Source organism: Nilaparvata lugens, chromosome X, assembly GCF_014356525.2.
Source record: "Nilaparvata lugens isolate BPH chromosome X, ASM1435652v1, whole genome shotgun sequence".
Taxonomy (NCBI): Eukaryota; Metazoa; Arthropoda; class Insecta; order Hemiptera; family Delphacidae; genus Nilaparvata; species Nilaparvata lugens.
Window position 1 is genome coordinate 43439208 of NC_052518.1, and position 26846 is coordinate 43466053.

General features: G+C 36.1%; 1 protein-coding gene across 5 annotated transcripts in view; it reads left to right on the top strand.

The window, feature by feature from the left end:
- The window catches only part of LOC111056481 (probable chitinase 2), a 184983-nt gene that overhangs the window by 97256 nt on the left and 60881 nt on the right, over positions 1–26846 (top strand). Inside the window, exon 7 of one of the 5 annotated variants that reach the window (XM_039443275.1) lies at positions 14693–15151. The exons of the other annotated variants lie outside the window; for them this stretch is intronic. Coding sequence (XP_039299209.1) covers positions 14693–14746 — 54 coding nt within the window. The 3' untranslated portion in view covers positions 14747–15151. Of the gene's footprint in view, positions 1–14692; positions 15152–26846 lie in introns of those variants that run through there. 5 annotated transcript variants of the gene reach the window in all.

Here is a 26846-nt window from a genome sequence, read left to right on the forward strand (position 1 = left end):
GTTAAGAGGTATATATATGCTAGATGCATTACCCAAAAAAATTCTAAAAAACGAGAATGCCATTGTGAATTTAGCAAGGGAAAGCGAGGATGGTACACACTGGGTAGCATATAAGAAAATTGGTTCTAATGTTTGGTATTTTGATCCAATTGGAAATTTACAACCTCCATACGAATTGGACAAATATTGGAAAAAAGAAAATGGAGTAAATATATTTTATAATGTAGAGCATATGCAACCATTAAATAGCGATTTTTGTGGTCATCTTACATTATTGTTTCTTGCAAATCAGTTGTAATTAAGTGATTGTGGTGAACACACAAGATGGTGGTTATTACATTACGATCTAACACAAGTGATCTCTATGAACATTTACAAGAAGTTATAGAATTGGATAAAAATCGTGAATGGGAAATTGGATTGATTAATTTTTCCAGTTACAATAGTATTGCAAACATTAACAAAGGAACAAATTCCAGCTTCAAATATGGTGATAGATTAATCGAGTTGGATACTGGTGCATATGAAGTTGAGGATATCATAAAATCTTTAAAGAATAAATTGAATATTGATGACAAGAAGAATAAACTTATTATACGTGCAAACGTAAATACTATGAAGATTGAAATTCATTCTGATAAAGCCATTGATTTAACACGTTCTGATTCGATTGCTAAGATACTTGGTTTTGATAATGTTGTTTTGCAGCCAAATAAATGGCATTATTCCAAACATTTGGTTAACATAACAAGCGTTGACAGTATTCTTGTTGAGTGTAATTTAGCTTGCGGCAGTTACTCTGAGGGAAAACAAAAACATGTAATCTACGAATTTTTACCAAAGGTTCCTAGCGGTTATTTAATAAACGAAGTACCATCACCGATTATTTATGTACCTTTGAATACGCATCGAATTCAAACTATTAATGTAAAGGTAACGGACCAGAACGGATCGTTTATTGATTTCCGCGGAGATACAATTACAATTAGGTTGCACATACGTGAAAAGTAATGGGTTATCTTATTTTCAACCCACGTTTGAATAAGACCAATCAAGTCATTAGAGAAAGGAACGCGATAGCGACAACACCTAAAAACAAACGTGCTTTGTCGGCTAAAAGCGCGAGAATATTAGAAAAGTTGGGTTTTATAGTCGATTGGCGACATGTTAGGCGGGGGAGCGGCGGCAATTAGTGAAATACTGGATGTGGAGACAGACCTTCAGTTTTATAATGATATTACTAAATTCCAATTTCACACTCATACAGTTTATTCGGGACAGGAAATAAAAAACTCTGACGAGGCACGTATTGGCATAAATTCTTTAGATGTCTATTCTTTACCTTGTAAATCATTCATATTGATTGAGGGAACAGTTAACTGTACAAAACCGGGAAAAGACCCAGCCGATACACCAGTTGCAGCAGGCTATAAATTAAGCAGTAACGTAATCGGTAACCTTTTTGACGAAATACGATATGAATTAGCAGGTCAGCAAATTTCTAAATCAAGATTGATTGGATTAACATCCACAATAAAGCTATATTGGTGAAAAATACTCTCGATAAAAACACATATCACTTGGCTGGTTTTGACAGAGCAGGATATGAGCTAACGGATAATACATTCACTTTCTGTGTTCCGCTGAAATTAATCCTCCCGTTTTTTGAAGATTTTCAAAGAATAATTTTAAATTTGAAACAGGAACTCGTCTTATTGAGGTCACCGACAGATCTAAATTGTGTTGAGTCTCAAAGCGGAACAAACGTTAGTGTGAAAATTACAAAACTGCAATGGCGCATGCCCTACATAACTTTAGAAGATCATGTAAGACTGAAATTTTTGAGACTGCTCGATGCTGACACTCCACTGAAATTAGGTTTCCGCCATTGGGAAATTTGTGAATTACCAAATTTGCAAAATTCACTTAACCATTCTTGGGCAGTTCGTACCACATCGAGTTTTGATAGTCCAAAATACGTTATAATTGCATTTCAAACTGATCGTAAGAATAAAATAAATAAATCAATATCTAATTTCGATAGCTGCGGTATTTACAATGTTAAAGTATATTTGAACAGTGAGTATTATCCATATGAAAATCTGCTAGGTAAGAAGGAGGTTTTATACCGCATGTTCTTGGATTTCGCGCCCTCGTATTATAATCATTCAATCAATAGCGAACTCGGAACAGAAATCGATTTTAAAACATTTTGTGAATCAACACCACTGATTGTTGTAGATTGTTCACACCAACCAAGTCATTTGAAATCATCGACAGATGTTCGTATTGAAATGGAATTTAAAAGTGCAGTACCTGCAAATACTTCCGCGTATTGCGTTTTAATTAGCGATCGTGTGATGGAATACACACCTCTCACGAGTATGGTGAAAGAAGTTCAGTAATTTGTTGATAGAGTGCATCACTGCAGGTTATATAAGGTGTGTACTGCGACAAATGTAAGCCATTATCAGTTTCACCTTTGAACAGCCAACATGTCCTATTCTTTGTGTTCTGATATTTTGGATAAGCCGCAAACTCGCTCTATTGGTATTCAGTGCGATCTTGATAGTTTCTATTATGAAGCAAGGTGCAGTACGCCGAAGCCGCTGGAGGTGGAGGAGGAGGAGGGGAGAGACGCAGGATTACCGAAGCCGCTGCAGGTGGGGGAGGACAAAGGAGGATTTGAGGAACCCCCCGCCGCGCCCGCCGCCGCCGCCGCCGCCGCTGAGGGGAGAGACAAAGCCTACGAAGAGAAAGAAGGTCAAGCGACTGCTAAAATTGCTACGGTTGATCTTCACTGGTTTAAACAAGATTGTAATCAAATTATTGTGAAAGAACTTGCCATAATTGATCAGTTTAATAATTATATTGTGTTCCATTTCAAATCGCCATTTGCAAAGACAGAATTGAGTGCAAAATTGTATAACGATGCAACATGGTTAGAACGTCACTATCATAAAATAAAATGGGAAGATGGAGATTTAGAATACAATGAGTCATTAATACGTGATTACCTTGCAGCTTATGAGAAAATTTTCACAAAAGGAACTGAGAAAGCAAAGTTTTTAAGAAGATTGCATAGCAACGTACAATGCATACCAGAGGATTTTCCAAAACCTGATTTCAGCTTTTTCACTAGTTCATGGTGTTATGCTGCATGCAACATTCATAAAAATAATCCACATTCTCGCTGTGCGTTATTCTCTGCTCAGCATTATAATTCTTTGTTGTTTAAAAATATGTATCAAACAAATAATTTCTTGTGCGAAAACAATCGAATGCAAAGTATGAAAATGGCTCCGATGTACACAAATTCACAGAAAAGAAACTTTGCTCGTTATGGATTCTTCTACAACGGAAAGGATCTACAGTGTGTTTATTGCCAGCATGCATTGAGACTGCATAAAGCGCGTACATGTTGTCTATCGTCAATTGATGAAGAAAGACCGCTTAATTACTCTATAATAGTTCCTGCCTACACTTAGTTTTCTTCATTCGCTCATCATCATGGATCCGAGAAAGTGGTTGGCTCCCGACAACGAATTGGAAGTGAGGTTAAAAAACTGTATTGATTGGTACGATGAGTGTGAAAGTGCAATTAGGAAATCAACTCCTGAAAATTATAGTTTGGCGAAGCAATTGAAAGACATTTTTCTAAGCACGGTGAATTTAAATGATATAAGAGACTATCTATGTTATTATCGTCCTCATAATTTATGTATAGATAAGCTAATTAGAATTGAAGATGAAGTTATGTATTGTTGTAGTGAAATGTGTAGATAAACGTTTTCTGCCTTCAAACGATTTTTCATTCCGATATCCCATTCACGTTTTTTAGTTTAGTTGCTGCTTAGAGCTAGAGCAGACAACACGTGTGGGGTAATCTTTAGTGCACGTGCGCCTATAACACGTGCATCTCATTAATTTAGAGCTAGAGCAGACAGCACGTGTGGGGTAATCTTTAGTGCACGTGCATATCATCAATTTAGAATTCTTTCCCCCTCATTCGACTCACGTCAAACATCTGCAAGATGCAGTGTTATGGTTTTTCAAAATTCAAAAAATTATCTCGTCTCTTGATGTCAATTTCATTTAATGAATTTGATTCAATTGCAAAGAATATTAAATTTTCAACAGGATGTCAAGATGTTGATTTACCGTTAACAAAAACAGAAAATGTACACTTTTCGATTCTATCTGAGATTTTCGAACTGCTCAATATTCTAGACAGCGGTCATCTACATTATGATTGTACAAATGATTCGTCATTATCTGTTGTTAAAAATTCCGATGAACTTTGGAAATGCTTGTACGATATTGCAGATAAAAAATGTAAAAGAACGTAGAGATTTATAGCATTAGATGAGAGAGAATTTCTCAATTCAATTAGATATAGAGAGAGTCATTGACCTCACTTTGGATTAGAGTAATATGGATTCACTTTAATCTGTCACCAAGGGAATTTTTCCCTCTCATCTATACTGGGAGAGAATTTCTCAATTCAATTAGATATAGAGAGAGTCATTGACCTCACTTTGGATTAGAGTAATATGGATTCACTTTAATCTGTCACCAAGGGAATTTTTCCCTCTCATCTATACTGGGAGAGAATTTCTCAATTGATTCTTATCTCCTTTCCTTTCGGAAAGGGTGCGGGAAAGAGATGGCACGAGTAAAAGAAGGAGATCTCTTGAACCTGTCATCCATCCATTGGAGTGAAATGGATTCACTTCAATTTGTCACTATAGCATTAGATGTAGAAATATGAATTCACTTTAATTTGTCACTATAGCATTAGATGTAGAAATATGAATTCACTTTAATTTGTCACCAAAGGAATTTTTCCCTCTCAAAGAGATTTTTTCCCCCACATCTTTAGGATTCACCTCAATCTGTCAGCATAGCATTAGATGTAGAAATATGGATTCACTTCAATTTGACAGTAGAGAGAGGGAATTTTTCCTCCTAAAAGGGAAATTTTTTTTCCCCTCACCTGGAGAGAGAGAGAGAGAGAGAGAGATATCTTACCCCCCTCACCTCCACTGGACAGGGGGAAGGGGAAATCTATTTTTAGAAAGAGAGAGAAAGATATATCTCTCTCTCTCTCTCTATCCCCCTCACCTCCACTGGACAGGGGGAAGGGGAAATCTATTTTTAGAAAGAGAGAGAGAGAGAGAGAAAGATATATCTCCCTCTCTCTCTATCCCCCTCACCTCCACTGGACAGGGGGAAGGGGAAATCTATTTTTAGAAAGAGAGAGAGAGAGAAAGATATATCTCCCTCTCTCTCTATCCCCCTCACCTCCACTGGACAGGGGGAAGGGGAAATCTATTTTTAGAACACCCCCCGCCCTACAGGCGGGGGAAGGGGAGGAGGGATGGACGAGGGGGGAGAGGGGGGAGGGGGATCTCGAGCAAAAAAGTCCGTCTTTTCCCACAAACCTTCTCTACTGATTAATAAAATTCTACTCCATTCAATTCTATTTGTTATTTAATCAAAAAACCCATAGGCCTACGACATTTTTTAGGGAAAATCGAAATAATAAGTGGTCTACTGATCACCAAAAAAACTTCAGTGCTTTATTGGAAACAAAATTCGAGCATTCCAGCTTGTTATCTAATAATGAGTAGGCCTTCTACAAAATCACTTGTTGTTAACAATTGAATGACTAATAAAATTCTTCTCCATTCCATTCTATTTGTTATTCAATCAAAAACCCATAGGCCTACGACATTTTTAAGGGAAAAACGAAATAATACGAAATAAGTGGTCTACTGATCATCAAAAAAACTTCAATGGAATGTTTGTTTTGTTGAAATTGCATAAATCGCACCAAATTGGAGGAATATTTTCAAAATTTTCCGGGTGAGGACCCCCGGACCACCCTTTTGGTGGGGGTGATTTGAAAGTACCTTATTTTGGTTTTTTGCACATATCTCGAACAATATGCGTCTTTCGTAAATTTTTGTCGAATACCAAATTGAAGTTTAAAAATTAGCCTAAAGGTTCCATTTGTAACATTTTCCTATATCTCGTTTAATTCTCTAGGTATGAGCTCTCGAAGGTGTCACATTTTGAAGAATAACCCTTCCGGTTTTTCCATCTCCTTGGCCATGATTGATTGAAATCAATCATGAGCTCATAGAGTATCATTTTCTCTTTAATTTCATGTATTATCCTCTCATTCTACGCATCTCTCTACGAATTTTGCAGCAGTTATAGTGTTGAGTGTAAAATCTTCAGCTTAAAAACAATAGATCAATTTATTGACAGGGAAATTTGGAGGGAACGTTTGAAACACAATATTTGACTTCGCAGCTTTGAGGACTTTTGATATTTCTACCTTTCTACTAGTCCAAATAGTGAAAAGGTAAAAATATCAAAAGTCCTCATCCCTACCCGTTGTGCTTAAGGGATGAGGGTGGTTTAAAAGTTTCGTCTTTTTCTGGCTTAAACGCATGTATCTTGGAAACAATGCATTTCAGCGACATGACTAACTGAACAACAATAAAGCTATATAAATTTCCTACAAGTTTTGTTCAATAGAGCTTTCTGTTATCTCCTTTAGTTCTCAAGCCCGCTTCTACTGCACCACTAAATAGTGTCAGTATCAGCTCGGAGCTCGTTGAGAACAGTTGATTCATCGGAGCTCTCGTCTTATCTGTTTGTCGATTCGGTTTTGACTTGGAAGTGAACTGTGATGAATTGTTAAAAACATTCTGTACAACCGTGCAATAATTCGAATTTCTGTGAGACTCGTTTGTTTAAATATCGGGTGACCCGTACGAATAGAAAAGTGCTTTTTGTTTATCTAAATCAAAATGAGTTTATGTGGTATTTGTAATAACCCGGTGAACCGTACCGCCAAATCGAAAATTAACTGCGTGAACTGTAATAATATGTTTCATGCTAAGTGTGTCGACCTCAAAGACCCCGATTTAGAGGTTTTGCAAGGCAAGGACTGGAATTGCGCGAAGTGTGTTGGTGTGTTGCGTCGGCAGAGATCTGAATCAGACTCGACCCCCGTTAAGCACGCTAAATCTTCAACTTCATCTTCGCGAAGTGGTGAGCCAGTAACGCTGGGGGAAATGACTGAACTACTATCTGTTCTGAAAGATGAACTGCTGGGAAAACTTAGTTCAGAGATAGCAGCCGTTCTGGAAAAAAGGGAGGCCAATTCTGCTAAAATCTCCAAGCAGCAACGTCAGATCGACGCTCTGGTCAGTGAGAATATTAAATTGAATAGCTGACTTCTCGAGTGGGAGCTCAAACAGGACGATCAAGAACAGTATGGCCGACGAAATACGATAGAAGTGTTTGGGTACCAAAAACCGAGGGAGAGAACTGTTATGATAGGGTGGTGGAGATTGGTAAAGCTCTGGACGTGGCGTTGGATCATACATCGATCGACGCGTGCCATCGGCTGCCGAAAAATAAAAATAAAAATATGCCTGCGGGAATAATTGTTAAATGTGTCCAGCGAGGTGTTAAGGACGCTCTACTGTCGAATAGAAAGTTGTGTAAGAGCTTCACTATTAACAACATAAACATGAGTGGAAATCACAACATCTACTTGAACCAGTCGCTAACACCGAGACGAAGGAAGCTATTCGCGATGGCTAAGAGGGCGCAGAGCGAGAAGGAGGTGCGTCACGTGTGGGCCGATCGGGTCGGCCGGGTCATAGTAAGGAAGGAGGATGCAGGCAAAGTCTACGTAATCGGGAGTGAGGACGACTTGAAAAAATTGAGCACAGAAAAAAATTGAACTGAAATAAATGTGCTATGAGCTTGGACTAATTTAATGATGAACACTATAGCATTAAGTTACTTTTTATTGTTATTATTTTTTTCATTTTTTTTTCGTGTGTGTGTGTAATATGAGTATGAGTATGTGTGTATGAGTGTATGAGTGTATGAATGATTATTCAATATATTTGATAAAATTCATTATACTGTATTTAGGAAAAATGCATCGTTAGTAGCACCTTTCTAGCTGATTAAATAGTGATAGCTGTGCCATGCCGAAGATTGGCATTGTTATTAGACTTGAATGAATCTGTGGAAGGATGGAGGAAGAGTGAATGAGAGGGAAGGGGGGGTTATTGAGAATTGTCTGGTGGAGCGAGAGAGTGATAATGAATGAGATAGGTATTGTTTATTCAATCAGAGTTACAAAATATAACTGACTTAGGCAGGGGTGTAGGATTCTAACGGTATAAAAGGAATAAGCTAAGAATCAGAGGATAATGATTATCATTATGATAACAAGATATTGTGTCAATTTACGTAACCCGTACACAGTATGAAGTTTAAAAATCAGTTTCTGATACACAATATTCAGTTTTCCTCACAGCTGGATTATCTTATCATTCTCGGATAAAGATTTTAATTCCTAATTCAAGTAGACTTCTACAGCACTTCTTTCTCCTCTATTGCCTGTCTCTTTCATTTATGAGTATGAATGGGTGTGAATGTCTTTGTATGCCTGTGGATTATTATGCGATGGATTTTTATTATTTAGTTGTAGCACACACAAGTATTAGTTGAAATTTGAGTTTTGAACATTTTATTATATCATGTTCTATCGTACATTGAAATGAATAATTAATGATAACTGCACTTCATTTTACATGGGAAGCTATAAAGATTTATCACTTCTTCATCGAAAAGAGTCATTAAACATTGTCTATTATATTCTTTGTGCACGGTTGAGCAGTCAGCTATTTTTTTTCTCTCTTTTTTTATGATATGATATATATTTTTTTCTCTTTATTTTTTCTTATCTATAATCTATCCGTTCCATATCCAGGTTTTACCTAAACCTTATATAAACACATTATTTCTATTTCATATAGCCTCACATTATATGGGAGAGAGCAGAGACAATGTAGGTTTAGATGAGTTTGGCCATGTAAAGTGCGAATACTTTAATGAGCACGATGATGTGAGAAAGTTTTATGAGGGAGAAGGGGCGAATAGTCTAAAAATAATTCACTTTAATATACAAAGCTATCATAAGAACATATACGAGGCTTTGATTGTTCTGGAGAGTTTGAAGGTAAAGTTTGATCTCATTGCATTGAGTGAGGCGTGGATTGATAATGACAAAATCTTAACACAATTAGAGGGATACGAAGTATTCAGTACGGTTGCGGGATGGAATAGGAGTGACGGTACGGTGGTTTATATTGATTCCAAATTAAACAGTAAAACAGATCAAATAAAATTAGGTGAGGCATCTTGCTTGAAAACTGATTTTAAGTTGAATGATAGAAATTATTCTATCATTTCGATTTATCGTAGTCCAGCTATGAACTCTGATTTTTTCCTTAATGATCTAGAGACATTTTACTGTAATCTTGAAAAAAGAAACACATCTTATTTACTTTTAGGTGACATTAATATAGACACTTTACCCGTTAACAGAGGGCATAATGATAAAGATAGATACTTGGACATTATGTACTCGAACGGATTCACTGAAGGCATTTATTTACCTACCCGAGTTACCGACTATTCTCAGTCATGTATCGACCACATTTTTGTCAAGCATCCAGACTGCAACGCAGTCAACGCGGGAATCTTGAAATCTGATGTAACTGACCACTGGGCTGTCTTATGCAAAATAGTCCAACCACAAGTCGAACCTAGACCTATGCACACACACCAAACTTATTTCAATAAGGTACAATTTCGATCCTTGCTTGATGCACAATCGTGGGATCAGGTAACAATGCAACAGGAGGCTAACACCTGCTGTGCTCACTTTCTGAGAATAATCTGTCAGTTAAAGGAGAAAGCTGAAAAGCCTTTTAAAGCACGCGCATGCCACAAAAAACTCAAGCCATGGATTACTACCGAGCTGATAAGGGAAATTAGAAAACGGGATAGGATGAGTAAACTAGTTAGAAATAACCCTGGTGACCAGCAATTACTTCATAATTTTCGTTCATTCAGGAATAGACTCAGTCAAACTTTGAAATATGTTAAAATTAATTATTACAAGAAAGAATTAACTGATAATGCAAATAATCTGAAAAAGTTTTGGAAAATAATAAATGAGTACAATGGAACTAAAGTAAAAAAACAGCAACTCCCCATACAACTTTTTCTTGAAAATATTGAGGATGACAGAGAAGAGAGCATAGGCTAGTAGAGGTGGCAGATGCTTTTAATGAATATTTTTCAAAAGTAGGAAGTAAGTTAGCTGCAGAGTTGCCTCCCCCCTCACAGGAACAACTTCATGAAGGCACTTTGTGTAACAATCCCAATTTACAGTTTCAAATACAGCCAGTCACGGAAGGTCAGCTCTTAAAGATTGTAGGAGATATGCGAGGTGGCTGGGCCCCAGGTTTTGATGGGATTAGTACAAGTTTAATTAAAGACAATATTGATATTCTATTGGTCCCATTAAATCACTCTATAAATCTGAGCCTGAAAACTGGTGTATTTCCTGATGATCTGAAAGTCGCCAAGGTTATACCGATTCACAAGACCAGTAGTAATATGAACAACTATAGGCCCATATCCCTGCTAAGTGTAGTGTTAAAGCTATTGGAAAAAATGTGTCAAGGTGCAACTGCAGAGCTATTTGGAGGAGAACAACTTGCTCTCTAATGCTCAGTTTGGCTTCAGAAGGAGTAAGAATACCTCAGATGCTCTTTTTTCCATAAATAACACCTTTATGGAGGCAATCAATCGAGATGAGAAAGCTTTAACAGTATTTATTGACCTGGCCAAAGCGTTCGATTCGGTTGACAGAAGTATACTCTTCTCAAAACTGGAGATTATGGGGGTGAGGGACTTGGCTTTGGCCTGGTTCAAGAGCTACCTTGGTGACAGAAAACAAGTTTAATATTGAAGGAGAGCTGTTTCTATTTGCAGATGATACTGCAGTTATATTCAGGGGTGCAAGCTGGAATGAAACTTACCTAAAAGCCGAAATAGGAATGAAGAAGCTGAAGGCATGGTGTGATCAAAACATTCTTACCATGAATGTGTGAAAGACAAAATGTCTGCCTATCGCACTTAGAACATCAAGTGAACCCCCTAATGACTTGATGCTGAAACTCCATTCTTGCGACGATAACTATAGCATTGACTGCAATTGCCAGACAATTGAGAGAGTAAAAAGCTACAATTATCTAGGTGTTATGATAGACAGTAATCTTAGATATGAAAATCATATAATCAATTTGCAACGTAAGCTCCGAAAAATGATCTATATATTTTACCAGCTTAGCTTCATACTAAATGAAAAAGAAATTAAGTCAGTCTATTTTGCCTATGTCCAATCGATTCTTAGTTATGGTATAATTGCATGGGGTGGAGCGGCTAAAACTACGTAAGAGCCTCTGTATATTATACAGAAGCTGATAATTAAAGCAGGCTTGAAATTAGAGAAGCAGTACCTGTTTAAATATCTTAATAAATTTTTAGCCATTTGAAGCAACCATCTTTATTTACGTAGATAACAAACTAAACTCAGTAAGCAACTTATTATTTTATCAAACAGTTATCATGCGATTAAGTAACATCACATGATATACAAACATCTTCCCCTTTTACTTTCTCAAACATTTCCTTTTTCAACCTTTCCTTTGATTTCATCGTCTTCTTAAAAACCTCTCATTTCTTCTTAATATTCTTCCACTATTGGACTTCACCACATAGAACCGTGGGGCATCAGCTTCATTAATAACTACTCCAGGCTCCCATAATTTTGTTCTCCAATCTTGGATATAAATGGGCTGATTTTCTTCGAAATAAGATACATGTTTCCGTGACTGCTTATCGTATGTTTCTTTCTGTTGAAATTTATGGTTCTTCATTTGCACTGCTATTTCTTCCCGAGGAAGTTGATGAAGTTTCAAACTATCTTGAGGATAAGGGAACTTTGTTCTTATCATTCGACCAAACATTAACTGAGCAGGAAAATAATTGAGACCCGCAACACAACTATTCCGATAGTTAAGCAAACTCAAGTTCAAATCGGTTTTGCTTTCAGCACACTTTCTTATCATAGTCTTTGCTATGTCCACCCACTTTTCAGCTAAGCCGTTAGACTGAGAATAACGAGGACTTATTGTAATAATTTTAGAATCCCACTCCTTTGCGAACTGTATCATTTCTTGGGAGCCAAACGGATTATTATCAGCTATTATAATCTGCGGAATTCCAAACCTGCCAAATAACTGGGATGAAATAGATTTAACAGCCGAACTTGTCTTACTGTTCATTTTTGTTATTTCAAGCCACCTTGAATAATAATCCACAACTATGAGATAAGCTATTCCTTTTACTTCAGCTATATCCACTCCAATTTTTAAAAATGAAAATCGGGTATTTCATGAGAAAGCATTGGACTTCTTACATTGGACCTTCTATATTTTTGGCAAAGCGTGCAGGATTCAGCCAGATTTTTTATGTTTGCTCTTATTCCTGGCCAATAATAAAATTTTGAGGCAATGCTGTTCATTTTTGTTTCTCCTAAGTGCGTTTCATGGAGCCTATTCAAGATAAAATCTCTCAAATTCTTGGGTATAATAATTCTTGAATTATAATACAATAGACCCTTGCTAAATTGTATTTCATTTCTTATTTTGAAAAAATGCCTTAGTTCTCCTCCATCAACAATGTTATTAAGCCAGCCATTTTCACAATAATCTATAACTTTCCGAAGAACATCATCATTCTGTGTTTCTGCTACAAATTCATTCAAGCGTTTCTCTGAAAATTCAACTTCGCCATTCTCAGTAACACAATGAACCATATCCGCCATGCTCAAATCAACTTTTTCTTTAGTTCTTACACCGCACCTTGACAAATAATCAGCAATATACATGTTTTTCCCAGGTAAGTACTGGAGGCTAAAGCGGTAAGGCATTAGTTTTAGTCTTAATCGACGAATTCTGTTATTCTGTATGTTGTTTAATGGTTTCTTCATTATTGAAAGTGATGGCATATGATCAGTATGTATAGTCAATTCATCATGACCGTAGATATAGGTGTGAAATTTATCACAAGCAAATACAATAGCAAGGAGTTCCTTCTCAATTTGGGCATATTCACATTCAGAAGAGTTCATAGATCGTGATGAGAAATAAATTGGCTTGTTGTTCTGTAGTAAACAGCATCCTAAAGCGTCTTGTGATGCATCACATTGGATTAAAACTGGAATCTTATAATCAAAGGGAGCAATTACCTTGTCACTTGTAAGAACCTTTTTAATGTTATTGATTGCATTTACATGAATCTCTGTCCAACTCCAAGAGACGTCTTTCTTCAATAATTCTCTCAATGGTGACACTATTTGTGACATATTTGGGATGAAAATTCTCAAATAGTCGACCATCCCCAACAGACGTTGTAGTTCAGCTTTATTTGTTGGGTCGGGGAGATCATTAATAACCTTTATTTTTCCTGGATCAGGAAGCATTCCTGATTTATTAAACAGCATTCCTAAATACTTCACTTCAGGTACGCAATATTGAAATTTCTTGAAATTAAATTTGATGTTCAATTTCCTCGCTCGTTCCAAGACCTGTTTCACTGTCTCGTCATGTTTTTCTTTGCTGTTTGAAGCAATGCAAATATCATCGAAATAAACCACTACTCCTGGAATATCTTCAAAATACTTTGAAACACATTTGTGAAACAATTCTGGTAAATTACATAAGCCAAAAGGAGAACGTAAAAATCTATAAATTCCAAATATAGTGCTAAAATTGCAATATTTAGCAGATTGTTCATCAAGGAGTATGTGATAAAATCCATCTTTTATGTCAAGAACGCTGTAGTACTCTTTATTTGCTAGACGAGGATGAATATCCTGTATTGTTGGGATTGTAACTCTTTCTCTTACAATGTACTTGTTCAAATGTACAGGGTCTATGCAAATTCTTAAGGATCCATCAGGTTTCTCTACTATCACAGCATTTGAAACCCATTCGACGGGCTCCTCAACCTTTCCAATAATTTTCATGGTTATCAAATCATCAAGTTTTTCTTTAAATTTGTCCTGAATCAAATTGGTATACGTCTCGCTGAACTGGCATGTGGCATTGCGTCCTTTTTTAATCGAATTTTGCACTTTTCGGGGAAACAACCAAGGCCAGTAAACACATCAGAATACGTTTCAAAAAAATACGTTCTATCCTTCACATTGTTGTTACTACTTTGCTTCTGAACTTCATCAATTCGTTTCACCAGATTCAACTGAATACAAGCTTCGAGGCCTAGAATCGGTACTGTACTCTCTTTGACCACAACAAAGTTTATCAAATCAAATCTTTTTTCTGATTCCACTTGAGCAGTGAACTGACCCAGAGGTGAAATTTTAAATCCTCCGTATGCTTCTAATCGAACACTACTCTTTTTCAACCTACTCAATAACACACTGTCTTTCACAATTTCATATGGCAATATATTCACTTCTGCTCCTGTATCTAATTTGAAGTTTACTGGTTTATGTTCAATTAATAATGTTTTGAACCAAGCCTTTTCATTGACAGTGTTAACTAGATATACTGAATCAACAAACTCGTGAGCTTCTTCTATTGCTGTTGGACTTTCCACAACATTATGTAATGGTTGAGGTAGCCTTTGCTCACTCACTCTGAAATTATTTCTTCTTGCTTTATTCAGGCACATTTTGCTAAAATGATTCATCTTACCACATTTATTACAGCTTTTACCAGACGCTGGGCAGCTCCTACCTTCTACATGCTGCATTCCGCAATAGCCGCATACAATCTTCTGATATGAGTTTGTTTTCCTTTTATCATACTTGGAAACTGGGTGCACTTCCTTTCGAGACTTTTCTTCATTTATTGACTTCTCATGTTTTTCACCTATTTCAACACTGCGACAATAATCAATTATTTTCTCCAACGAGGCGTTGTCTCGCAACACTCGTTGTTGCATTTCTTTCGACCTTAACCCCAATGCAATCATAGTTTTCAATAACTTATTCTCTTGTTCCCCAAATTCGCATCTTGTCACTAGCCCCTTCAAAGTTGCATAGAATGAATTAAATGATTGACCTTCCTCTTGTTTGCAAGCTATAAAATTGTATACATTCATGATCTCATTCTTTTTTGGTAAACAATAGCTCTCTAATATTTTTAATATTGATTCTACTGTTTCTGGCTCATCCACATCTTGTAACGATTCATATAAAATCAAAGCTTCATTGCCTACCAAGTTTTTAAATCTTGCAACTTGAATTTGGTTGGATTTTTTATTTGTCTCAGTCGCTATAAAATAATTTACGATATTTTTCCTGAATAATTCGAAATTTTGTGAAACATTTTCCCCGTTGCATAGTAACGGTTCTGGCTTGTTGAAATCCATGTTCGTCTTTTAAGAAAAAATATAATAATACGATAATTACCCAATCTTATTACTCACTCAATCCTGTCGTTATCATTCTCCTTTTCTGTTCAATTTCTTGACTGCGCCATGTTTAAATATCTTAATAAATTCTTAGCCATTTGAAGCAACCATCTTTATTTACGTAGATAACAAACTAAACTCAGTAAACAACTTATCATTTTATCAAACAGTTATCATGTGATTAAGTAACATCACATGATATACAAACAGTACCCCACAGAAGCACTTTTCAATTACTCCAGATTACTGACTCTCAGACAAATATATATAAAAAATGTACTTGTTTTTACATTCAGAAATAGGGATTGTATTGTCACAGAAGTAACGCATAATTACAATACTAGAAGCTCTGCAAATGTGGGCCTACAGGTCCCTAGAATTATTAAATCAATAGACCGCACAAACCCGTTTTATGTTTTCAACATCCTATTAAGAAAAGCCCCAAACAGAGAAATAGTTGATCCCACTGTTGGTATTCTTGCTTACAAAAAAATTATTTGTAATTGGTTATACGAGACTGGTGCCTGTAACTCTGAACATCTACTGGAGCCTTTGTACTCTCAATTTATAAAAGAGTAACTCAGACATACCGTTCAAGAAGTCCCCTAGCTTTGGAATCAGGAAAAATTTTTGCCATCTGCAAAACTATAATATAAATGACTTGCCTTTTATGTACCTACCTTGATTCTTATTTATCTCCTTTCATTGCCGCTGTTCTTTGCTCAAATTTTTTATTTTTTCTTTTCATTTTTGAATTTTTCATTTGACACTTTCAATTTCAAATTACTTAGTATATGACGGTACTCGTCCCACATACAAGTCTATGACTCATGTGGGACTATACCTCTATTGCTGGGTCAGAGCACTTTGATTGGGTATTGTGTAGGCTATTCATTACATGTTTATTTTTATTTATTTTTTCTAATGGAGGTTTGTATTTTTTTTAATCATGCTACTTATTTAATTTACGTTTTGCAAAATAAGACCTTTAAGACTTTGTTGATTATTGGATTCTTCTGTATGTCTATCGATTTAGTCATTCAACTATAGCTATTAATGTAGTCTAGCCTAGATCAAAAAATTTGTTCTAATCATTAATCATTGTGTGCTGAATACCTCAATAGAGAATTATTGAAATGAATTGAATTGAAAATGAAATGCTAGGCCTATTGCCAAAAATTAAGTTTGCCAAATCCAATGGTCGTCAATCTGATTGGGCAGTTTTCTATGAGTTATTCAATGCACTGGTTCATGAGAACAAATCACTATCTGAATAACAGAAAGTCCTCCAATATTTAACTTCTAGGCTCACAGGTGACGCCTTAACTATTATTAACTTGTATCGCCTTAACAGAAGTCCGTAGTCGAAAATTAAAAAAAAAATCAATTTTTGGTTCTTGTGTGAATATTAATATTTGAATCTCGCGCTTTCCAATGACATATGAACAGAAGCTCTGGGACAACTAGAAATATATCTATTCCATGTTTAAAAATTGAATGTCCATGCTAAAAATTCCAATTTCTTAGATTCCTCAGTCATTTTTATAATTCTTCTAATTCATTATCAATGTTGAATATTATTATTATTTATCCCATTATATTGGCAGAATGACTGCCTCTATTAGTTGTTCAGCTGTTTCAGGTTAGTATCTAGACAGCTGTGGTTTGTTTACTGATATAATTCTAGGCAAAGTCATGAATAGGTTATGAAATTATGATCAACTTGCTTTGAGAATTTGAGATAATTATTTTCTGTTGGATAGTTAGTGAAGTTTACATTTTTGAAGTGATAAAATGGGTCCAAGTCAATGAGTTTTCAAGAAAATGAAAGCAGGCTTCAAAAGGAAACCGTTGTCAAAACAACTGACATTGACTCCAGCTGCTCCAACTCCATCATCATCAAGTGCCAAGGTATCAAGATCAACTCTCTGATAAGATTCTTGAATATGATAATAGCAATTTGGGCTACATATTTCCATATATCTTCAAATAATGATAATCCTCAGCACCAACTATGTCCTGACTTTGACACAACATGGAGTAAGTACAATCTGGCAGCTAAGACTGGTGAGCCATATGATAACAATAAACATTTCCACTTGCCTCAGATTGTAATGTCTGAAATACACTCCATTTTTCACGATTTGGCAAAAACCTGAGCTATTAGAAAAATGCACAAAGGGGAAAACTCAGAACCCAAATGAGAGTCTCAACAATGTAATTTGAACCATTCTACCTAAAAGGACTTTTGTTGAGGTTTCCACCCTACATTCTGGTGTTTATGAAGCTGTGAGCAGGTATAATGATGGACATATGGCAAAAATATACCTTTTGGAGGAGATGAATGTGAATCCAGGAAGAAATACCCTCATTGCCTTGAGAAATCTGGACAGGGAGCGGATACGTAAGGGTGATAAAGCTGTTGCAGATTACCAGAAAATGGTTCGTCAGAAGCAAAGCCTTGCTAAGAAACGACTGGAGATGGTTTTTGAAGAGGAAGAAGACCCTGAAAACCCATCCTACAGTGCTGGTAACCACTAAAAAACGTGAGTAATGATAATTCACCTTGTATTTGCTTTCTTTCACATTTTTCTCAAAATGTGATTTTTTCATCTTCATGTAGCCTACCTTTTTCTCAGCTTCTGTTAGAGATAGGATGCTGAAATTTTTATGGCATATTATACTGACCAATAAGTTTATTTTGTGTGTATGTTTCTATGTAATAGCTGATATTATCATTGGAAAAAAAATCAGCCATATTTCAGATTCAAAATTTTAGAGTTTTTGTATTTTAATTTTAGAAAATCTAGTTTTTCCTCTATATTGATTCTATACACACAAAATATTAGAATGGTAGTAGGCTTCAAAACAAAAAAGAATGGAGGTATCTATCTATAATAGATCCTGAGAAAAAGGTACAAATGTTAACATGGAGTAACATATGATTATGGACTCCCCCGCCTTAGCTATATATGTAGGCACCTCCCGACAGTAGGTGCAAATTATAGTACAATAATATGGAATGCATTAATTAATCGCTATAATAACCCAAGAGCAAATTTGGGAGCCTATTTCGATATGATATTCCAATTCAAGATACTTAAAGTTGAATCTAGAGAGGGTTTAACTTCGGTATTGGACCGATTTAGTAATTCTATTACTACTGCTGTAAAGCGATTGAAAAATGATGGGCCTGCTGATGCAATATTTTTGCACTTTGGTTTGAAAATAACTGGCCCTGTCACACGTAGGGAATTTGAAAATGCTCATAGAGATAGACATTTTTCCAGTTATCAGAAGTTTGTGAGTTTCATTGAGAAACAAATTAGGTCATTACCAAATAAATGATAAGAGTAAAGGGGAACACAGTTATCCTCATTCAAGTAGTGGGAGTGCAGGAAAGGGCCAATCCAATTCTAAGGAATTCGCAGTTCAGTCAGGGAATAAATCTACCAGTGATAATACTGAAGAACCATTCCCTAGCCCTAGTTGTAGAATCAGTGATAACCACAAACTGGAATGTCATTCTTGAAACTTTCGCCATGGGATGAATTTGGACTTATAAAATAAAGTCTTATTATCTGAAATGCTTGAATGAAGATCATACTGCTCGTGAATGCAAATCTAATTCAACATGAAAGCAGTAGTAGTATAATATTGCCGGTCCTGGCACAACATGTGCCAGACTTCTCCACCTAACCTAACCTAACAAACCTAACCTAACCTAAGGTCAAGGTGAAGGTGAAGGTCAAGGTCAAGGTCAAGTTCAAGCTCAAAACTTCAGAACTTGGAAAAAAAAATAATAATGAAAAAAAACTATTAAATAAAAATTAATAAAAATAAATCAGAAGGTCTCCCACCCACTCTGGAGTGTATACATAGTGTTCACAACAGTGGGGGGGACCATCAGTGTTCAGTTAAGAGCTATAGAAGACATATCTCACACGTTCAGTTCTAGGACCCAGTGTTTCAGCATATTGCAGCACAGCCGCACACTTCTCTTTGTGAAAAAGCATCCTAGGACACACCGCCACCATTTTGATCTTCAATTGTATAAAAAAGGTTAGTACACAAATGTTTTTTATTATATGTTTTGAAAACAGATGAAGAAATTTTTCTTATTCTACTCATAAAAGTGGATATGTATTGATTTATATGATTAATTTAGTCTTCATACCTGTTGATCTATATAAACAAAATATCAGCAGAGGTCACCTCATAATGTAATGCATAATATATTTTTTGAATAAGTATGTTTCTGCCTGTGGAGCTCTATGAACAATTGGTCAACAGATCGATACAATTGTAGACAATGGACTGTGATTAGGTTAGGTCTGCAGAAGTTACTAGTAACTTCTTCTGACCTAACCTTTCAATGATTTCAAGTATGTCACCTCATAACCCAGGTAGCACAGAAACGTTGAAATAACGTTAGAAACACGTAATACCTTAACGTTGAAAAGACGTTTGAATTCAACGTTGAAAACACGAGAAAATGTCCGCCATTTCCACATTATTTTCAACGTTGAATAATAGTTGAAAAAACATTGTAACAACCATTATTTTCAACTATAAATAGACGTTGAAAGCACGTCGTGACAACCATTATTTTCAACCATAAATAGACGTTGAAAGCACGTTGTTACAACCATTATTTTCAACTATAAATAGACGTTGAATTAGCCATACTTTTGAACCGGTACCTTATCAATTACATGGTAATATTTCTAAAATCATTTGAAAAGAGATGAAAATACGAAATCATATTTCCATTTATTTACATATGATTTCATGTAACAGAAATATTACCCTGCAATGCGGTACATTGGTAAGTTGACATTAAAAACACACAATAAAAACCATATTCATCTCTTTTCTGTATAGGGCTACTTTTTATAGAAATAGAAAGGAAAATAAAAATCTCAGTATCCTTTTTGAATTATTCAATCACTATTATTAATCATTATTTAAATGATTCAAAAAGGATACTGAGATTTTTATTCTTCTTTCTATTTCCATATTACTCCAATTTTGATCCACAAAAATAGTATGATGAAAGGTTTTTTAAAGAACTAAGATGGTTACAACCAAATTACCATGGTAATTTAATATACTCTGCCAAGCTCAAAAACATTTTATGTCTGTAAGAAACATAAATTAAAACTATTATTTCAAGAATTCAGCAGTTGTTTAAAAATCTTGAATTTTTAGCATGATAATTTTATCTGTGGTGAGCAAAAATAGCTCAATTCTTTCTAGCAAATAATATAGATCATCTAAATGTTTACTTGACATTTATGCCAGGTTTAAACTATGCCAATTGGCAAAACAATAATAATTGTCAATTAGTTTTTATTTAGCTATGCCTAGATGATGGTTCTAGAATTAAAAGATTCAATTGATACTTTACACCAGCTATAAATTTCAGAAGACAATATTATTGTCTTGTCAATTGGCATCGTATAAACCCACCTACATTTTAGTTTTCAGGTATGATGATAGTTTGTGATTTATGCAATAGAGAAACAAATATTTTATTACAGTGTTTCAATAGAAAGGGACTTTCAAAATAACTTTCCACTTTCATTTCATAATACTTTTTAATTACCGACGAAATTAGATTGTTTTTTTCTCCACTGAAAATACTCTGACTGTCGCATATTTTAGCCAATACTTAATAGCATCTTCAATTTGGGTCTCAATGCCCACAGTCCACCCACAAGATTTTTTGATAGAATCTGGAACATAAGGTAATATAAATTTTAATAAGAAATTCTATAATATGAAGGCAGATGAAATTTTGCCACCACATAGGAGTTATTATTTGATACAGATGTTGCATGGTTAAAAGGGAATTGCTTTTAACAACAAGTACAGAAATTTTTCTCAAGTGCACATCTAATAATGTTATACATTTGATATTTTGTTATACACATTGATATTTTGAATCACAAGGCGAGGTGATGACTGTTTTTTAGATAAAAATAGTCCATTACTATACAATAGTCAGACGAGAAAGTCACGCCGGCTGTTCGTTCAAACATTCAAAAGAACTAAAAATAAAGTAAGAATATTGGGTTTCCAAATTTTGTAGCATAGACGAATTTTAACTTGAAATACTCCCCTTTCATTTGGCCTATAGAAGTAAACAAATAAGGCTCTATATAAAAACGGCACTAAATTTATTTTTTAGATTTATGAGTAAAATTTAATAGTTACTGTAGGTACATACTTAGTTTTATGAAAAAAACAGTTGTATCCCGATATTTCAACCATTTTTTATTGGCCTACTAAATTTTGTAAACCTAGACCAAAAGTTTAAAATCACAATGAAATTAATCAAAAATATCCTTGACATATATGGGTTGTAAACATGCATAAATTAATTGAAAATTTTATTTTAAAATGAACAAGTTTAAGCTAAATTTCGTCACCATGGAATGACGATATTTGGAAAATGTTAATATTTATGAGCTGAACTCCGGACACCCGTTTTCAATTTCTTGGATCACCGAGTTAATTACTGAACTTGTTAAAAGCAATCACTTTGATGTTAAGTGATTTATATTATATTAAGTTCAGTGTTATTATATTAAGTTCGATGGAATTTCTCAACACAAGCAGTCCTGTGACAAAAACAATACATAGATAGCATAATGAAAATATTTGTGCAGGAATCAAAGTAATAGTAATTTATTTGGAAGTTAAGTAGTAGGCTACATGTAAAATACTTAAAACCAAGCGTATTGTATTATATTAATTTTTAATAATTATATTAAATTAGAGCCCTCTGATTTAAAACATAATATAACTTACCCAACCCTAACCTCAAATGTAAACATAATTATGTTCAACACAAAATATTTGTTTTGAAGTTTAGACAATAAATCACCAAACAATCTCATCTTTTAAATAAGAATAATAAATTAAATAAACTTACCAAGTCAAAGTGGAATAGGTAGACTCTTCTAAAAGAGTTCACAGCTTTCATCAACGTGATGAGAATTCAAACATGAAATGGCGTTGATCAGTCGATCGTCGTTGATGGATCCGTTTTTGTGTAAGGACTACTGTAGCGCTGTGAGTGGTGGAATTGGAAGCTCGTTCTCAACGTGTTTTCAACGATAGATCAACCGTTGAAAACAACGTTGCATTTAAAACGTTGAAAAATTCAACCACTAACGGTTATTCAACCTCAACAACCAAATTTCAACGTTGGAAACACGTAGGTGTGCTACCTGGGAATGTAATGCATGATATATTTTGTGAATAAGCATATTTCTGCCTGTGGAGCTCTACGAACAATATTTTAACAATTGTAGACAATGAACTGTGGTTTAGTTAGGTCTGCAGAAGTTACTAGTAACTTCTTCCAACCCTACCTTTCAATGATTTCAAGTATGTCACCTCATAATGTAATGCATAATATATTTTGTGAATAAGCATGTTTCTGCCTGTGGAGCTCTATGAACAATATGTCAACAATTGTAGACAATGAACTGTGGTTAGGTTAGGTCTGCAGAAGTTACTAGTAGCTTATTTCTGACCTAACCTAACCTCAAAATATTGATTTCAAACATTGTTTTTTCTGTACATACCACCATCATATGATTGGTTCTCAGTAGCATATATATAGTAAACATCTAGATTGAGTGCAAGACATGTTATTCAAGATGACTGTGTCACTCTAGATGATCGCCACCTACATTGCATCCTATTATTAATCTGCTTGTAGGTATATTATAGATGAACAAAGCTAGTAGATGCCAGCAGACCAGCAGCTCATCAAGAGAGTTTTGTACGTTGGAGAAGGCATTGAACAACAACCTTCGGACACTCTTCTACAACAACATCTCTTCACCCAACCCAGCAAAGGACTTCCACTCTCTGCTGAACAGCCTGCAAACAAAGATTGTTGATTTGATAGGTCAGGATTCCAGACACATGAGCCAATCAAGGTCAAACTAGTGTTGGAGGCTACATACCAACGCAGCGATCTTGATGAGAAGAACATTGAGCAGGGAGAATTTCAGAACATAGCCTTCAAGACACCAAACTATTCCATATTCAACATCAATGATCTTGTTGGAATTATCAGGGAGGTGTGCAAGAAGCTGTTGGAAGAAGAGGCCAAGTTCGAGGGCAACTCTAGTGGATGAAGTCTTCTCATCATCGATGGTCTCCTCATACTCATAAGCAAGCACAAACCACTTCGAGGATCTTCCTACATTGAACTGCTAGCCAAAATAGCATCAAGAAAAGCTATCATCAACCCACGGAATAGTGATCAACAATGTTTCAAGTGGGCAATCCTTGCCAAACATGTGCAAGGAGCAAATCCTCAATGGATCGATGAGAGATATCATCAGCTCATTGGAAAATACAATTTCAATGGAATTTCTTTCCCCACCACTATCAATCAAATTGACCGTTTCGTGAGGTATAATCCTAGTGTAACTTTCAATGTATATGGGAAGGATTCCAAGTGTATTATTTATCCGATATGTGTTGTGGAAGAAATGAAGGAGGAACATTTCGATTTATCACTCCTCCATGACAATGATGGTAGTGAAGCCACCACCACCACCACTCAGGACAGCAGTGAAGCCACCACCTCCACAACTCAGGACAGCAGTGAAGCCACCACCACCACCACTCATGAAGAAGAGGAAGAGTAACTACTGTATCATAAAAAACTTTTAAAGACTTGTGGGATCTCAGCTCTCTAAACACCAGCACCACATCATAATTTATCATAGATGCTTTACACACTACACCATCAACAATAATGGCGAGCAGAGGATGAAAGATCATGAGGAGTACTGTGCCAACAACCAGACTGCTAGAATCATCGTGCCTCAACTCAAGGAAGATGGAAGCCCACCAACAATGAAATTCGAGAAACATTTGAATAAATTTAGAATACCATTGGTGGCCTATGCAGATTTTGAATGTCTACTGGAGAAGCCTGAGGAAGAGCAGCCAAATTGATAGGGAAGGCAACCAAAGTGATCCAGCATCACACAGCAATGAGCTACTGCCTCTACTTTGTTAGAGATAAGAACTTATTTCCATCATGGCTGACACTCACCAACCTCATCTCTAAGGATCCAATTGTCTACAGAGGACCTGATGCAGCCAAACACTTAATCAAAACTCTGACCATGCATGTGAGAGACCTGGATGGGGCAATCAATCATTGTCAAAAAAGATGCTTCCAGTTTTTGAGAGGGAGGAAGCCAGACACAATGCTGCCACCAAATGTGAAGCCTGCGAGAAACCATTCAATGGTGAAAATGTGTATAACCATTGTCATATAACAGGGGTCTACCAGAATGCTCTGTGCAGCAAGTGCAACCTTCAAAGATGTCGTACAACATTCATCCCTGTTTTTCTTCACAACTCTTCCAATTATAACACTCATTTGATTATACCACACCTTGGAACTGATAAGAAGCAGCTGACTGTCATCCAAAACACATCAGAAAAGTACATATCATTCACCAAACAAATTTCCCAACAACTACAACTACAATTCATTGATACCTGCAGATTCACATCGGAAAGCTTGGACAACCTAGTCACCAACCATGTCAAGTCTACTGAAGAAGTGTCAACAGTGCTACCACATACAGCTAGAGAATTTGGGGACAAACTGGGATTGGTTTCCAGAAAGGGTGTGTTCCCCTATGAATATTGTGACTCATGGGAAAAACTGGAGGATACCTCACTACCAAAGAAAGAGTTTTTCAGCAAGCTAACTGATAGCCACATCAGTGACGTGGCATATGAACATGCTTAACAAGTGTGGGAAAAATTTGACTGCAAGACCCTGGGAGAGTACAGTGATCTAAACCTCAAAACAGATGTTCTCCTTCTGGCCGATGTTTTTGAAAACTCCAGAGATATGTGCTTGAAAAACTATAACTTGGATTGTGGACACTACTCTACATCGCCAGGCTCCTCCTTTGATGTTATGCTAAAGTATACAAGAGTTGAACTAGAACTCCTAACTGACTATGACATGTATATGTTCATTGAATGGGGTATCAGAGGTGGAATAACAACATGTGTTCACGCTGTTGCCAACAACGCCTACACAGGAGTGTCTGTCGACCCCAAGAAGCCCACATCATAGTACCTCCTGCACACAGATGCGAACAACCTGTATGGCTGCGCGATGTGTCAACCACTCCCATGTCAGAAATTCTAGTGGATGGAGAAAGATGAGTTGGAGGGGGTGACCAGAGGTATTGATGGTGTTGGAGATGTTCGAAAGATTGGCTACATCTTGGAGGTGGATGTTGAGTACCCAGCTGAGCTACACGACTCCCACAACGATTTTCCATTCCTAGCCAAGAACAAAAAAACACCAAAATGAGAATTGTTGAGATTGATGACAACTCTAAGCAACTGTAAACGATATGTATGTCATTACCGCACCCTCAAGCAAGCAGTACAACATGGACTGAAAATCACTGAAGTTCATTGAGGTGTAAGGTTTGAGCAGGAGGGCTTCCTAGCACCCTACATCATGCTAAACACCAAACTTTGACAACAGTCAAGGAACAAATTTGAAAAAAAATTCTTCAAACTGATGAACAATGCAGTTTTTGGCAAGACAATGGAGAATGCTCAGAAGCGTATGAACATGGAGCTTGTCAACAATGAGAAACGTCTAAGGAAACTGATTGCCCAACCAACCTAGAAGGACCACATCATCTTAGGCAAGAACATTTGTGCCATGACACTGCACAAGGAGAAAGTTGAGCTGAACAAACCTATCTACATTGGTTTGACAGTGTTGGACATTAGCAAGACCCTTATGTATCAATTTCACTACGATGTGATGAAACCGACACACAAAGAGAACCTGCAACTGCTCTACCAGGATATGGACAGCCTATTCTACATTGTGAGAACTGAGAACCTCTACAATGACATTATCAACAACCAGCAACTGGAAGACACCTTTGATACATCTGAGTATCAGACCGACCACCCATGCTATACAGACACAAACAAGATGGTACTTGGGAAGTTCAAGGATGAATATGCTGGCAAAGCTCCTCATGAATATGTGGGTCTACGATCAAAGCTGTATGCCAAAGATCCAAGTCAATGAAAGAGTGGTTTGATTAAGAAAGCTAAAGGAGTAAGGAGACCAATACTTGGACAAGAACTGTTGAAATCCCACCCAGATGCTGAATGATACATCACCTTTCAGGACTACCTTGACTGTCTCTATGAGAACAAAGACATCTCTAGGAAGCAGGTAATGTTTAGTACCAGAAAGCATCAAATTATGACTCTCGTGCAGAAAGAGAAGGCACTAAGCAATGCTGACGAAAAGAGACATATATTGGATGATGGAGTTCATACTTTGGCATTTGGACATCATTCTCTTTCTTGTAAAAGGAGCAATGATGATGATGATGAAGAAGTTG